This window comes from Cryptomeria japonica, chromosome 11, assembly GCF_030272615.1.
Source record: "Cryptomeria japonica chromosome 11, Sugi_1.0, whole genome shotgun sequence".
Classification (NCBI taxonomy): domain Eukaryota; kingdom Viridiplantae; phylum Streptophyta; class Pinopsida; order Cupressales; family Cupressaceae; genus Cryptomeria; species Cryptomeria japonica.
This window is the reverse complement of record NC_081415.1, coordinates 9,050,645-9,064,453: the sequence shown is the minus strand read 5'-3', so window position 1 is coordinate 9,064,453 and position 13,809 is coordinate 9,050,645. Positions and strand designations below refer to the sequence as shown.

At 35.9% G+C, this 13,809-nt stretch overlaps 1 protein-coding gene across 1 annotated transcript; it reads right to left on the bottom strand.

The window, feature by feature from the left end:
• Positions 1-631: 631 nt before the first annotated feature.
• Positions 632-2,443, bottom strand: LOC131050718 (putative UPF0481 protein At3g02645). Its single transcript, XM_057984948.2, has one exon. The coding sequence runs from the start codon at positions 2,441-2,443 to the stop codon at positions 971-973; it is 1,473 nt and encodes a 490-aa protein (XP_057840931.1). The 3' UTR covers positions 632-970.
• Positions 2,444-13,809: the final 11,366 nt, after the last annotated feature.

The following is a 13,809-nucleotide window of genomic DNA, read 5'->3' as shown; positions in this document are numbered from 1 at the left end:
AACACAAATCTTAGACATCTTTACATATAAATGCTCCCCTTGTCCTTCTAAATGAAATTCACATACAAAATAATATGCATCTTCTATTATTTTGATTAATAAATATTAATTTCAATAATAATACATTTAATTGCTAAAGATCCATTTATTACTTTAAAAACTAAACTTAAAAAAATTACAATTTTCAAGATACATTTTTTTTATTTTTAAATAACTCTTCTAATATGAACTTCAATATCTAAATTAAGTATCACTGTCTAGTTTTTAGTGCTCCCTTTTGAATATAACTATAGACATGTGAAATGATAAAAATATGTGAGAGTTTTTCTTGTTACTGCAAGAATAGAGTTTTTCATGAGTAGCATAAATTTCACACTTTTAATAATGATTTGATGAATTTGAGATAGATAATCTTAGTATTGATAGTAAAAGAAGATAAATTAATTAATAATAACGACCTGCCCATCATAAAAATTTACGTATACAAAAAGTCGCAAATCATTCTTATCAAAGAAAAGGTAGATATATATTATAGAGACTTTCAAATTACATGCACCCAATCATATTAATTACATGCACCTAACCATATTCAGTAATATTACAAGTAAAGTAAACGAGATAATCGAGAAAAAGAACTAGTACAATAACCCTAATAGACATTATTGTTGCCATGTCCCCTTGACCCGCCTTTGATGGGTATTGAATACATTCTCATTAGTATAGGATTCCAGCAAACTATGTAGGAAGCTTGGGTAATCTAATAAAACAGCTTTTTTATCTCATCAAAACTATATCAAATCTGAACTAACGAGCAGGGTGGAAATGGCAACGTCTAAGAATGTACTTTTGATCATGTTTATTCTAATTGAAGTGCATAGACAAAAGCGACTGGATAGGTCTTCAACTCACAACTGGGAATACATTATAGAATGTAGGAATTGAAGCCACAATGGAATACTGCAACGAGAATTTATGTGCACTTTTGTTCACATTTCTGGTGAAGTTCAAAATATGAAAATAACGTCTGTAGGAAACTCAGAATGACTAGAATGCAGGCTCCTATCACTGATGCAGCTCGCCATGGCTTTGAGAAATGTTCCTGCAAGAACTCACCAAATAAAACTACATACCTACTTCTGTAATATTCATTTACAGCCTTGATTGTATTGTCGATGGGATCATATGGGCTCCTCCATATTGATCTGCGGATGCCATTCCATAGAATGCTTATCTCTTTATCACTTCCTAAACTACTATGGATGATACCATATTTCTTCAGTACTGCAACATCATTAGGAGTGTCCACCAATCTGTCCATCAGATCTGCATAGCAAGTAAACACTCTAGTTTTCCACTTCATGAATGCTTCCAGTGCCACTATATTCCTCAAGAAAACATCTGTTCTGTAATCCATCTCTATACAAGGAAGGAACAGTGTAGAGCTGGATCTATCAAACCTTATCTCTTCGGGCGCCCATGTGAAAGGACAAAATTTCACCCCTCTCCTGTGTAATTCTGCTGCTGAAGGGAGATTTATGTCAGCTTTGCGTGATTTTTGAGACAAAAAAACCCTAAATCTTGATGTCATCTGATGAAGAAACTTAAAAGCAGCGCTCCTGGGTACAATTTCATTGTGATCCAGATCATCTCCAATGGAGATACTAGTATGAGCAGGATTTGTGTTGGGCACGATGAAATTATAAAGGCATTCCAGTATATACCTTTCATCAACCAAATCAATGTAGCATTCTCGTGTAGAAGAACGAGGAGAATCTCCAACATGCTTGAAAGGAGAGAACTTTTTACAGGCACTTGAGATTGTCATAGTAAGCCTGTTTAAAGCTTGAGTTTCTGAGCCAGTCTGCCATTCCAAAACTTTTTTCAAAATGAAAAGTGGGATTTGGTTCTCCAGTTTAAAAATGTCAGCCTGAAGTGGGAAGAACAAAGGGCTCTTCCTTTGTGGATGAAAAATAGCTTCCATGTTCTGAAAATAAGGGTTTGAGTGTTGAACTCTAGGGCTTTCATATTGATCATAACAGCCAATAAACTCCAGAATAAACACAGCATCTCGGGCCATCATCCACCCTAACACTTCATCATCACACTCAATCCGATTATTATAGCATTTCCTTATCTCCCCTCCAATGCTAGTCAGATCTCTAACCAAATCCTCAAAAGTCCCTCCCTTTGCCGCCTTTTCTACTTGAATAGTAAGCTTAGATTTATATCTTTCAGACTCAAACAGTTCAAGTTTAAGATGATGGTAAGGTCCGAGAGAAACTACCTGTGGCATATAAGCGTCTGGCCTTTCAATTCGTAGGGGCTCTGGTATAGTGAAGATGTATGGATGGACATTAAAAACTATGCCTTGTTCTTCTCCTTGATTTTGTGTGTTCTTTATTTGTTCCAGCCATTGAGAAACCCCTACTTTAGGAACTCTCATCCTTTCTGACCCAAAATTCCAAATTATGAAATGGGTTTGGGATCCACAACTCATCATAGTATACGAAGATTTTTGTAGGACTTCATTCTACCCACATGTGAAATCATCTGGACCCACACGGGGTACGTTTGATTTGTTAGTCAAAAAGTTTCTTTGGACTTGAGTTTAGCATTCCAATTGATTCCCTTGAGTAGCTTCCTAGCAATCCCTGTGCAATTGCAAGTAAGAAACATAGCAGAAAACAACAGGCTGTCGGATTTCATAGCAAGTGCCTCACAATAGGTAATATATTGAGTAAGTCGTGACGATCACTACAGATGTCTTCTAAGTCAAAGAAGTACTGTAGAGGTCGGCAGAGTTTACTGAATATTTGAGAATTACTATTAACCCCTGGAGAGTATTCTACATATCATAATTCGATAATATTTACAATCCCTGGTTGTGATAAATTACATAAATGCTTCAGCATACTCAGATTCCTTTGTTAGTGACTTGTTAGAATAGAGTAGTTTATTCTGAAGTGTGAACCGTAGATAAAAAGTAGCTATTAAAACTACTCGTTCACATTTTGCTAAGACTAAGGTAGATTGTTTTCCCACGTCTCCGAATTCGTTTTCCACGTTTCCAGTCTATCAGGTAATAATCTTCTATTTGGTTTTCATCTCGTAATCTCAATTGAGATTGACTGTGAGAAGTCCTCTATAAATTGAAAGGTAATGTACTGTATGAATCAGTTTACAAAACAAACTATCATTTTGTGTTGTACCATTCGTATCACTTTTTTCTCTGTTTTATATTACTCTTCTCTGCTTTCAAACTGGAATCTAGTCTAATAGAGATTTGCAAAACAATGAGAGCAACTATTTGAAAGTCAGTGCAGAATACTAGGAGGTTCTAGCTGCCAAAAAAAAGGGATATCGTAGCTGTTAGTGAAAAAACAGAGCACTACTGGCAAAACTGAGCGCTTAAAGTCCCAGGCTAATGCATTCTATTTATAGGCAAATATACATTTAATTAAGCCGATAAGCTTTTAGTGGGGCATTTATGCCCGGAAAACTGTCAGCCTCTCGGTAAAATAGATACCGGTAGCAGTTTGCCGGCGTGATGTAATTTTTTCGGTGATGACATGTTTTGACAGTTTTGTACAGCTTCCGGTCGATATTTCACCTACCCAATTGTAACGCATTCATGATCCTTTGCTAAATTGTTTTGTCATATACGGCAAATTGACAATGGCAATTTCAGTGCAATACAAAATGTTTGTTGCTCTATGAGGACATTTAATTGAATTTTTTGGCATTTATGGGTACGTCTGTTACTTGTTTTTTTGCTTGCGGGAGTAAGTTTGTTTTGTTATTTTCTGTGGTGCTCTCATGCCTTCCCATCAGAAGATTGCAGTCATCTTGCAAATCAAGACGAGTATGCCTCCGCTCCCACAAAAGTATATTTTGGGTTCTCAATTTTTTTTGCTTTTAATATATTCTATGGAACTAACCTGTACTCATTGTTGAGCATTGAGCAATATTGAGAATTGAAATTCAGAGAATAGAAGAAAATGGCATCGATGGGAAAATGTCACAAGTTTTTTGAGGGTGCAGATTGTGATATATTCACTTGATTGAGGCTGCAATTCTCGTTGCAGCCTCTAATTGCTCCAATGAATTGAAGAAAAGAAGAGACAAGATTGCCGGGACACTTTTCGCATCTTCTTCTGTTGTTGCTAAGTCTGCTATGTCTATCTCACGCGCCTCCTCTCAAGAGGAAGATCATTCTGCAAACGGCTGCTCTGAGCAAGATCATTCGGGAAATGCAGAAGGAAAAGATCATTATGGAAATGGGGAAGAAAAAATTCATTCTGAAAATGTGGAAAATGATCCAAAGCAGAGTGTAAAGCATGTGCGTACCAATTTTTACATGTGGGTACCAATTTAGCTGCTATGATGAGTACGATGTAGCTAGGTTGTTTCCAAAAAAAACAATGAAAAACCATGAAGAGCCTGCAAAAAAAAGTCTCAGCTGCTTGCCCACTGGTAAGAATTCAAAAAAATCTTCTTACCAAGCATTGCACTGCTAATTTTAGAATGTTTAATGTTGGATTGGCTACTTTTTAGGAACGAGGATATGTTTCATTGGTGTTGGAAAACATGTCTTTCAACAATGTTTTCGAGAAATTGGTTGCAGACTTGCAGAGTCGTCAAAGCTTGCAAAATATACTAAGAGGGACACTATTTCTTTGAGGGAGGTGTAGACGGCCGCCTGGCGCTTTCTGTGGTCATGTGTTGTGTAAGTGTAATATTCAGCACTTGGGTAAATATTTTATCTTTACCGCAAGAATTATATGCCTTTTGGGCATTATATGTGTATTATATTCTCTATCAAGCCCTTCTACTTCAGCTCCCTACTCTTACATGATACAATATTTTCTTTTTCCTTTTGTAGATCACCATGGATAAAGGAACCAATGCTCTCCATCTTTCTTTATTGCTGTTGCTATTTATTTATCCTCCTTGTCAAATTGAAGGCCTATACAAAATCAAAAGTGGAAGAGTCAAATGTTTGTTTCACTTTTTGTTTTCAATTTTTGGGGGTCAAATGATCCACAGCACAGATTTAACCTCAGTCATTTCCACAAGCCAAAATTCGTCCCATATTTTCTGACACCTTTTTCCTCCCATTTTTCTTTAAGTGTTTGTCATCTGTGACTGGGCTTATCTAATCCTGGATCTATTATAAATCACCAAAATGCAGTTTTTATTTATCATAGAAGTATGCAAATTAATTGTCAAATGGAATGAAACTCAATTGTTTTGTGTTTCAAGTGAGGGGCAAAAGCAGTACACACCAAAATATCTACTATATGCAATTTTAATTCGAGAAATTGATGCTTCTGAATGCTTCTTAAGTATTGAGAGCTTAGTTTGTATAACCGTAGTTTGAAAATTTACCGCTTTTCAGTGCTTCAGTTTTAAAGTTCTAAATTCCTGTGTTCCATTTTGTTTGTTCACAAATATTGTATAGTTTTAGCCATTCCTGTTATTTTAACTAAATCTTGAGCTATTCAATCGAAAATCTCATTATGAAATATATTGAGCTTTCATTTGTACATAGGTTGTAGATTGTACTTAATTGTGAAATATATTGAGCTTTTATTTGCACATATGTTGTAGGTTGTAGTTAATTATGAAATATTATTGTCTAGTTATTTTTATGAGATTTTGCCAAGATCTAGAGGCAATGGAAAGCACAAATAAGAGAGAACAAAATAGATGATAGGAATAAACTGTATTCTATCAAGATGAAAATATTAATAAACTGGATCATCAAGCGTATTGTTGTTCAATAGTTATATACAATGAATATGAGCCTGCTTATATAGGCAAGGCTATATGGATATGTGAGCACACAAACATGACATGTGGTTCAATAAGAAACAAGGGTAGGTAGGACATAGGTGTGGTAGGTAGGAGAAACAATATAATATTCCACATGAGGTGGATCACCCACCGAAGGTGGAATTATCACTCCACAATAAGTGGATATGATAAAGTAGTAACAAGATCATACCATAAAAGGTGGAAATTCTCCTACACACACTATCTCAATGTGGCACAAACACCCAAGTGTCTCATACCCAAACTACTATGAAATGCATTATCCTAAGTAAACGTAAGTAAGGTGTAATAATATCCAACATGAATAAATAATTACACCAACACCCCCCTTAAGTGCAACTTAGGGGAATGCACTTAAGTCTACAATGCAACTAAGCAATGCTAGATGGGTCCTGGCTACTAGGCCATGTTAGGTACCCATGTACAAATGAAAATGCATGCAAACCAATGCAATCTCTCACAAATGGAGAAAAACAGGAAAAAACTCCCCCCCAAAAGAGAGATGATGAAAGCACACAATGCTCTCAATGAAGTATGAAAAGAACAAAGCCTCATGTGAGGAAAAAGTCCCCCCACCCCCCTATTAGAGAGAAGAAGAGACCATGAAGCCCCCCCCTCAATGTAGAATCTCCTACAAAGATGGTCCAATGATGTTGACCAAAATACCTCCCCATAAGGAAGAAAGAGAGCCAATGTTGCACCAATAATGTCAAAGTGTGACAAAACCAAGTACCAATGTCGATGACGATGAATCACTCACTGCAACATCATAAAGATCAGGCATAGAGACAACCTGCTTTGAGCATCAACTGGATAATCGTAAATGCAGAAATACTGGTACAATCCAAGTCTCACGGGAGCCATGTACAAATGTGTACAATCTAAGTCTCAACTGGAGCCATGCACCAAGTCTCACAAGATATTCTTAATATATGTATACGAGAGAATTACATAAAATATGTCATTAAAGACGATACAAAGAGGTGTGGCACAAAATGATAGTGACCTTATATTTGACTTTTTCAAACCTCAAACCTCATCAATCCAATGGTGACCTTATATTTGACCCAACAAGCTCCAATAATAACCTGCAATAGAAAGCTCCAAAATACACCCTAAATTTCTCTCAATTGGCAAACCAATGACACTCTAATGGCTCTCATACCAAGTGAGATTTTGCCAAGATCTAGAGGCAATGGAAAGCACAAATAAGAGATAACAAAATAGATGATAGGAATAAACTGTATTCTATCAAGATGAAAATACTTACCAACTAGATCATCAAACGTATTGTTGTTCAATAGTTACATACAATGAATATGAGTCTTCTTATATAGGCAAGGCTATATGGATATGTGATCACACAAACATGACATGTGACTCAATAAGAAACAAGGGTAGGTAGGAAATAGGTGTGGTAGGTAGGAGAAACAATACAATATTTCACATGGGGTGGATCACCCACAAAAGGTGGAATTATCACTCCACAATAAGTGGATATGATAAAGTAGTAACAAGATCACACCATAAAAGGTGGAAATTCTCCTACACACACTATCCCAATTTGGCACAAACACCCAAGTGTCTCATACCCAAACTAGTATGATATGCATGATCCTAAGTAAACTTAAGTAAGGTGTAATAATATCCAACATGAATAAATAATTACACCAACAATTTTAGCCTTAATGAATAGGGTTTGTAGTAGGGGACGATGCAAACTTTTGTAGAGAAGAGTCAATCATCAAGGATGTCTTTTGGTTGCAAGGTTCCCCAAGTTTCAATGTGGAATGACATGAAAACATCAATACAGAAATTTGATTCTTTTAAGGACTTCGAATATTTTCGATGGATTCACCATAAAAGAGAACTTCTTTTCTTTGTTGGATGTTGCTTTTCGAAGTTATATTGATTCATGTTGTGACAAAAGGATTAATACTATCATTTGTATTTTGATGGACATTTTTTGGATGCCTTTCTATTATGTTCTTCACTTATCATTTGTTATACTATGAAAGGATTCAAATAGTGTGTTGTTATGTTTCATGGACATTTCTTTTTTTCATCTCTATTTTATGGTTCATTGATAATTCCTCCGATAAAAGTCCAATATTGAGTAACAATGTTTTAAGGTGCGATATGTAATACATTAATTTTTTCATTCTCACAGCTCTTCCATTTCTGTTATCTCAATCTATATATTTGACAGCTAAAGCCTCTTCTTTTAGGATCTTAGGGCTTTCATGTTTATGTTTCTTTATCTTAGTAGCAATTCACTCATTTTTGTCTCCCTATTTTTTGCTCCACATTAGGGATCACATGTTTTTCTGCTTTCATAGCCCTCTTTAGAGAATACCTAAGAAAGGATTCAGACAAGCAATTGTATGTTATAACCAAAGCACTGGAAGAGTCTCTTTCAAAATGCAAGATGAAAGAGAATAAAACAATTCAACTTTTACAACTTTCTGTTGGTGTAAATAATTATTCGTCTTGGATATTATTACACCTTACTTAAGTTTACTTAGGTAGATGCATTTCATAGTAGTTTGGGTATGAGACACTTGGGTGTTTGTGCCACATTGAGATAGTGTGTGTAGGAGAATTTCCACCTTTTACGGTGTGATCTTGTTGTTACACTCCACATTCAATGGGTGATCCACCTCATGTGGAATATTATATTGTTTCTCCTACCTGCCCACACCTATTTCCTACGTACCCTTGTTTTTATTGAGCCACATGTCATATTTGTGTGCTCACATATCCATATAGTCTTGCCTATATAAGCAGGCTCATATTCATTGTATGTAACGAACAATTGATGATCTAGTTGATCAGTATTTTCATCTTGATAGAATACAGTTTATTCCTATCATCTATTTTGTTCTCTCTTATTTGTGCTTTCCATTGCGTCTAGATCTTGGCAAAATCTCACATGGTATCAAAGCCATTAGAGTGCCATTGGTTTGCCAATTGAGAGAAATTTAGGGTTTGCATTTTGGAGCTTTCTATTGCAAGTTTTTATTAGAGCTTGTTGGGTCAAATATGAGGTTACCATTGTATTGAGAAGGTCCAAGAAAGTCAGTTTTGCCTTTTGTTTCATCCAAATCGGACTTTGCAGGCCAAATCTAGAGGCATTTGAAGTTTGAAGCTGAGGTAGAAATTTTCCAGGCAATTTTCAAATAGAGATATCTCACTCATCCGGACTCCTTTTTTCAAGCAATTGTTTTTTTGTTTTGGGGTAGAATTTTGTGATCTGTATAATGGTGCAGGATTTTTCTGATTTTCGGATACAGGTTTTTCTGAAATCATGAAATCCCAATTTTTACAACTTTGGAGGCTTCATTTGGGCTCATATCGACTCCTTTTCAGGTGCCATTTGTTTTTTAAAGTGCATATTTTTTCATCTACTTTCATAATCTATCATTTATTTGCAGTGATTTTAAGTAGAAATTGTACTTTTAGTATTTGGTCATTTTTTGCCTATTTGGTACTTGTATTTTGCTTGGATCTCAGTTTAGATCACTAGCTGTTTTTGTTGAAATCTCTTATATCTCATTTTGAGAAGTTGTAAATTAAAATCAGAAGTCCACTTTGCCTTATTTTGCAAGTGGCCCATTATATATGCACTAAGTATAAAGTGTCAAAATCACCATTTTGGGGGGTGTTTCTTGATTGATTATTTTGGGGGGGTACCTTGTGTGATTGTGTCTCTCTCTATCTTGTGTTTTTTCATTTTGGTGCTATGGGTTCTCCTAAATTCCCACTTTTAACTCCTCATAATTATGCATCATGGAAGATTAAGGCATGGAGTAAACTAATGGAAAAAGGACTCATTCATTATGTAAATGAAACTATTACAGCACCACCTGATCCTAAGGCTGATCCTCGTGCTCAAGTTGAATGGCTCACTAAAAATGCTATGGCAATCAGAACTCTTAGAAAGTATGTATCAGATGACCTCATTTTTCACATTGATAAGTGTACTACAACTAAAGAGGATTGGGATATTTTTTAGAAATTGTATGGTCAAGTTGATGAGATTAAGGGCTACAAGCTTGATAGTGAACTCACAACTTTGGATCCCAAGGATTTTGATACAATCCAAGATTATGTCACAAAATCAAATGAGCTAAGAGAAAAGCTAAAGGATTGTAGAATTGGCAAAAAGGATGCTCAATTGGTTTATAACTTGTTGGACAAGCTTTCTTCAGAGTATGCAGCCTTTGTATCTAGCTTTCACACCCATAGGTTAGCTCAAGGTTCCTCATACACTTCTCCCTCATTTGATTCTTTCACGGAGATGTTGATACTTGAGAAATCTAAGTTGACCATGATGGGGATTCTCAAATCTTCAAAGTCACAAGCTTTGGTGGCTAATAAAGGGAATCAAAGAAATCAAGGAAAAGGCAAGAATCAAAAGCAACTTAAGTCAAAACCACAACAAGATGGAGCACAATCTTCCTCTCCACAACAAGGCTATTCACCATTCTCACCTAAGAGGAAATCATATAAGGACAATCTTTTTTGTCAATATTGCAAGAAGTTAGGACATGATGAACATCATTATTATAAGAAGGATATTGATGAGTTGAAGAATCTTCTTGAGAAGAATAGAATCAACCTACCTTCTAGAATGTCTACATCAGCTTCTTCTTCCAAGGATAAAGGAAAGGATCACTCTTTTGGATAGATAAAGGAAAGGGACAAGCTCTTTGTGCTACTACAAGTCCTGATTCAGGGAGATAGCTTCTAGATTCAGGGGCTTCTCATCATATGGCATCTTCACAGTCTATGTTTTCTACATTTGAGCCTTGCCACATGCCGCAGATTTTGATGGGCAATCATACATACATGGATGTGATTGAGAAAGGATCTATTGCCATTGGGGGTAACTCCTTCAATGATGTGTTGTGTGTACCCCACTTGGCAAATAATCTTCTTTCCATCTATCAAATCACACATGGGGCAACTAGGAAAATTGTGGAGTTCACACCTGATTCAGTTATCATTAGAGACTTGGAGAGTGGAGCTATCATTGCGACTGGTGTGGTTGATCATGCATCTCGGTTGTACTCTTTTTCACATTTTGGTCTTATTGATGAGGTTGATTCTTCCTATGTTGTTGATTCATATTTTGAGGAGAACTTTGGGCATTTGAACTTGGGGATTCTCACATGTGACCCCGTTCTTGAGCCTTGTGTTTCATCTCCTTCTATTGATATCACACCACCTATTGCACCTAATGATGCAACTAGTGCAACAATTTTGCCTTCTTATGATTCAATGTAGCAGGATAATTCATGTCTTCCAGCTTCAGTTGATTGGGATGCCTACTTGACAGACATTACAAGTTTGTTTGTGGAGTCCTACATTACAGATTTGGGAGACAGCATTGATGACATTCATCTTCTCTTTGATGAAGATGATCCTTCTTTGATTGTTGTGAGGGATCATTCTGACTCTCTTGTGCATTCTCTACATGATCAATCGTTAGAGGTTGACATGATTGTGGATACTTTTGTACAACACATGGAGGAGGTCTCTTTATCTTTTGAGGAGACATATGAGTCTTTGGATATTGTTCTACATTCATCTCCACTAGATCTTGGAGTGCCTTTTTCCACAATGTGGCACAGTTTACCACCTTTGGATGGGGTACCTTTCAGCATTGATATGGGGACACTTGAGCAGTTTTATGAGATTCCTTTCAAGATGAGTATTTTTGCTTCATCTTCCCTTCATGGTTGGGGAGATTTTTTGGATCCACCTTTGGTTTTGTTTCTTCCTAAGGGGAGGAATGTTGTTCGACATTCATGGAGTAGTTTCTTCATTCATCTTCGAGCTTTTATCATTGGTGCAGATTCCACATTGAGGGGGGGCTTCCTAGTCTCTCTTCTTCTTCTTCTCTCATATGGGGGGGACTTTTTCCTCACATGGGGTTTTGTCCTTCACATACTTCTATGAGAGTTCTTTGTATCTAATTTTCATCTATCTTTTGGGGGAGGGTTTTTTCCCATTGGGTTTTTCTCTCTTTCCCCGCTTTGTGAGAGATTTAATTGTATTGGTTTGCATGCATTTGCATTTGTAAATGGGTACCTAACATGGCCTAGTAGTCGGGACCCATCTTGCATTGCTTAGTTGCATTGTAGACTTAAGTGCATTCCCCTAAGTTGCACTTAAAGGGGGGTGTTGGTGTAAATAATTATTCATCTTGGATATTGTTACACCTTACTTAAGTTTACTTAGGTAGATGCATTTCATAGTAGTTTGGGTATAAGACACTTGGGTGTTTGTGCCACATTGAGATAGTGTGTGTAGGAAAATTTCCACCTTTTATGGTGTGATCTTGTTGTTACACTCCACATTCAGTGGGTGATCCACCTCGTGTGGAATATTATATTGTTTCTCCTACCTACCCACACCTATTTCCTACCTACCCTTATTTTTTATTGAGCCACATGTCATGTTTGTGTGCTCACATATCCATATAGCCTTGCCTATATAAACAGGCTCATATTCATTGTATGTAACGAACAATTGATGATCCAGTTGATCAGTATTTTCATCTTGATAGAATACAGTTTATTCCTATCATCTATTTTGTTCTCTTATTTGTGGTTTCCATTGCCTCTAGATCTTGGAAAAATCTCACACTTTCTTTAGAGGTAGCCTATCCTAAGGATGTGGGAATTACACCTAACAACCTAAGGAATGCCTCTTTATTTCCATAAATTTTTGCCTCATTTGGTGACTAGCAGTAACTATATTGAGCCTTTAAAATGTTTGTTTTTTATGAATTGTGCCAGTCCTTGATTGCTTCTTCACACTTTGTTTATGGTTGCTAAAACTTGATAGGTGTCCGTGAAGAAGTCCATGCCTGCGATTATAATGGTAGTGAAATGATTTAGCTACATGATTCTCAATAAACTTTACTAGAAAAACCTTTGATAATGGATTTCTAACAACCAAAATCGATTAGTAGTTATCAGCTTAATAGAGGCAATGTATTTGTCATGTATAGAAACAACCAAAGACATCATAACTAAAAAGATACTAGAAGGGATATTGAAGCTTGGAAAAAATGGCACTAGCAGAAATCAGTCAACCAACAAAATCTCAACGTGCACACAAGCCATTAGGTTCAATGTCAACTTCTACAACCTAAATTGCAAACAAAGAGAGTAAAAATAATAAGTCATTAAAATGCTCAGAAGTCAGGATTATAAAACTCCAACATTCTTATGTTGTCTTAATTACTATTATATCAATGGAATGTGTGTATTATACTTTAGAGCAATCCAAAATTCAATTTGCGCATGCAATGATGAATTACATGTTTCATTAGGGGATGAGTAAAAGGAAAAAAGACATCTGCAATATACAACCCCAAAAATCAAAATTAAGACAATTAAGATAAATTGCACTAATGCCATCACTCTTTTATGTTGTTTGTGTTCAATTGGAATTGTTATATGTGATATGAACTGATGCATATATCTTAGAATCTGATCATAATCTCTAACCCAAAATTGGGTATCCTATTTGCATATAGTTGTTAACTATCAAGAATCCAAAGGTTGGACAGGTTACATTAGGTCCCAGAAGACTAAAGTCGTAGACCTTTTAATGGATCTCACACCTCCAACAAAACTCTAGGTTTTGAAAAGAATCGGCTACATTTTTTAGGGAAGAAGGAAAAGACATAAACATACCCTGTATCCTTTTACTTTTTGGTTTTAGCTCTAATGATTATAATGGATCTTTTGATTTGGTGGTGCCTCTATGTATTCAATAGACATTTATGAACTCTTGTGAAATTTCAGGGGATAATGTTTGGCCAGGATGCATTCAATTATATCTTATTGAGTTTTGTGAAATCATAGGAGAAAATAGTTTAATCGGGATGCATTCAATTACATTTTACTATTTTATGAAATTTCAAGGAAGAATTGTTTAACCAAGATGCATTCACCT